This window comes from Manis pentadactyla, chromosome 5, assembly GCF_030020395.1.
Source record: "Manis pentadactyla isolate mManPen7 chromosome 5, mManPen7.hap1, whole genome shotgun sequence".
Lineage (NCBI taxonomy): Eukaryota > Metazoa > Chordata > Mammalia > Pholidota > Manidae > Manis > Manis pentadactyla.
Window position 1 is genome coordinate 164,814,512 of NC_080023.1, and position 2,315 is coordinate 164,816,826.

A 2,315-nucleotide genomic window follows, 5' to 3' on the forward strand; every position below is an offset into this window, starting at 1 on the left:
GTTGAATGATACAATGAAGACGCACAAGCGTTGATTATATACTGAAAAGCAGCAAGCACCCCAAGCTGGTGTCTTGGTTTATTTGCCACTGAATTACTTTCCAGGTTTAGAAGACATTGTCTTCTGCTCATTTTTGTGCCTGGGATTTGGGATAACTTATTTGTCCGTTTCTGAATAATAGCATCTGGGAAGAGGGTGTGAATCAGTAAAGACACACGTGCAAGCACACATCCACACATCCGCCAACTCACTTAATTTTTCCAGCAGATGTTTCCACAATAGGTCCAGCAGCATGTAGAGTTTATGCTCACACATTTAAAGGTTCTAGAGCACTTGTTGGTACAGTCACGGGCTGTTGGATTTCCCCAGCACTCCTCAATTAATGTGTCATCATCTGAAATTGAGATGAGATGGTAAGACGCTGACAGACCATGTAGCCAAGTGTGGGAAGAGAAGCCCTTCCTAAGCCCAGCAGACCCTGTAGAACCTGAGCTCCAAGTCCCAACAAAGTATCCATCTGCCTTACAAGCAAGTCCCCTTCTTGAGCCTCCTCACTGCATCTTCCCTGACCTCCTTGCTTTCTCTGCTCCCCCAGGTCGTGCCAGTGCCGCAGAGCCCTGGGCCCTCTCTGACATCCTGGAGATGAAACTCAACTTACTCCCAGCAGTCATGTGCCCTCCTACGCAATCTACATTTATATAACAGGAGAGCTCAGGGCTGAGATGCACCCTGGCCTCATTAGCACACCTATTTCACAGTGTGGGATGCTAGGGTAAGGAAAAGCTTCTCTCCTCTTTTATTCCACCTCTTGCTGACCCTGCCTTTCATAACTCAGCCTCCCTCCAAATGCTTCTCTCTCTCACCCATTTTTCTTGATCCCCCTTTATTGATTCCATTTTCTTATCACATGTCCCCCAACTTTGCTCCACTAGGGACCCAGCTCATGTTTGTTCTTTTTCTATCATTTCACATTGTGAAAGATCCTGCTACTAAAATTAAGGTATATTTCAAGAAATACCCATTTGGCACTCCTCAAAATACCCACATCTGGGACACAGAGCTTCTAGAAGTATGGGAAGATCCGGTGCCTCTGTATTAGTGCTTCCTGCCTCAAAGAGAGCCTGACGTGGGAAAATACATCGTATCCTTATAACTTAACGGAATGAATACAAAAGCTGATAGACATTCATTGCCACTTTCAAGGTTGGAAGAGGAAACACTGAAGGACTTAAACTTGGGAATGTCTTGAATCTCTGTGCATAAAAAGGTCTCTGAGTCTCCAAAAGGTAATCCAAGGAAGGTGGGTCCTGAGTCAGATGTGCCAGACACAATACCCCATCACTTGTCCAGGAACTAGCACAGCACATACACGCTCACTTTGATCCCCAACCCAGCCTCAGGACCTACCGGCTTTGTCCTTCATGCCGCCCAGCACAGACATTAGCACCATACAGAGGAATGTCATGAGTAGAGATGTCCAGAGCTTCATGACGTTGACCATATGTGTCTGACTATTATGTTTGTCAGGATTGCTTTTCCTTCCCAGTCGCTGCTAGAGATTGAGAGTTATCAACAGAGTTGTGAAGCAAGAGACAGTGCTTATCGAATTTCTTTACACTTGCGTCTTCTAGTTTTTCTTCCTTGCCCTGCATTCACCCAACAATAGGCACACGCCTAAGCTGAACTTTAGCTTTGCTGAAAAGTATCTCTCCATCTCACACTTCAGGCCTTCCTTTTGCAGAAAAACAAAATTATTTTAAAAATGTGTTGTCTTCCCTTGATTAAAAGATAGTTCAAATTCAGTTTACAAAATTCTTAAATAAAAAAGTACAAAGAAGACAATGAAATATTCCTGGCAATCCCACTATTTGGGCATTCGTTATTCTGTCTTATGTGTGCGTGTATGTGACTGTGAATTGCTTTTATAAAGCTGAGATCATATCAGCCTTGCTGCCATATATCTTGACTTTTTACTTAAAAATTTGTGACATGATATTAAAATGAAAGTTTTCACCAAGACCCCTGGATAGTCCCTAATATGAGCTTGTGAGCTAGATCACCTAGTAGGACTTAAAAAGATAGAAAGGGATGGCCAAAAAGTGGCTAAGGGACTCTTAAAAAGCCTTACTTGCTTTAAAAGTAGAAAATGGTCAGAATTTTTACATATTTATTTGAAGATTTTTGAGCAGATTTTCTTTAAAGAATGGTATACATTCTTAATTCCAAGTCACTAGAAAGGCTTTAAGGATGCCTCCCACAGAGCTTTATCCCCGGGGGTCTGTGGAGACATGGTAGGTAAGTGTCTGAGTTAAACC

At 42.8% G+C, this 2,315-nt stretch overlaps 1 protein-coding gene across 1 annotated transcript; it reads right to left on the reverse strand.

Moving 5' to 3' along the window:
* Window positions 1–251: 251 nt before the first annotated feature.
* LOC118920296 (protein WFDC11-like) lies at window positions 252–1,501 on the reverse strand. Its single transcript, XM_036900948.1, has 2 exons — window positions 1,408–1,501; window positions 252–394 (listed from the first exon to the last, which is right to left on the reverse strand). Exons 1-2 carry the CDS (start codon window positions 1,499–1,501, stop codon window positions 252–254), a joined length of 237 nt encoding a protein of 78 aa, XP_036756843.1.
* Between the last annotated feature and the right edge of the window lie 814 nt (window positions 1,502–2,315).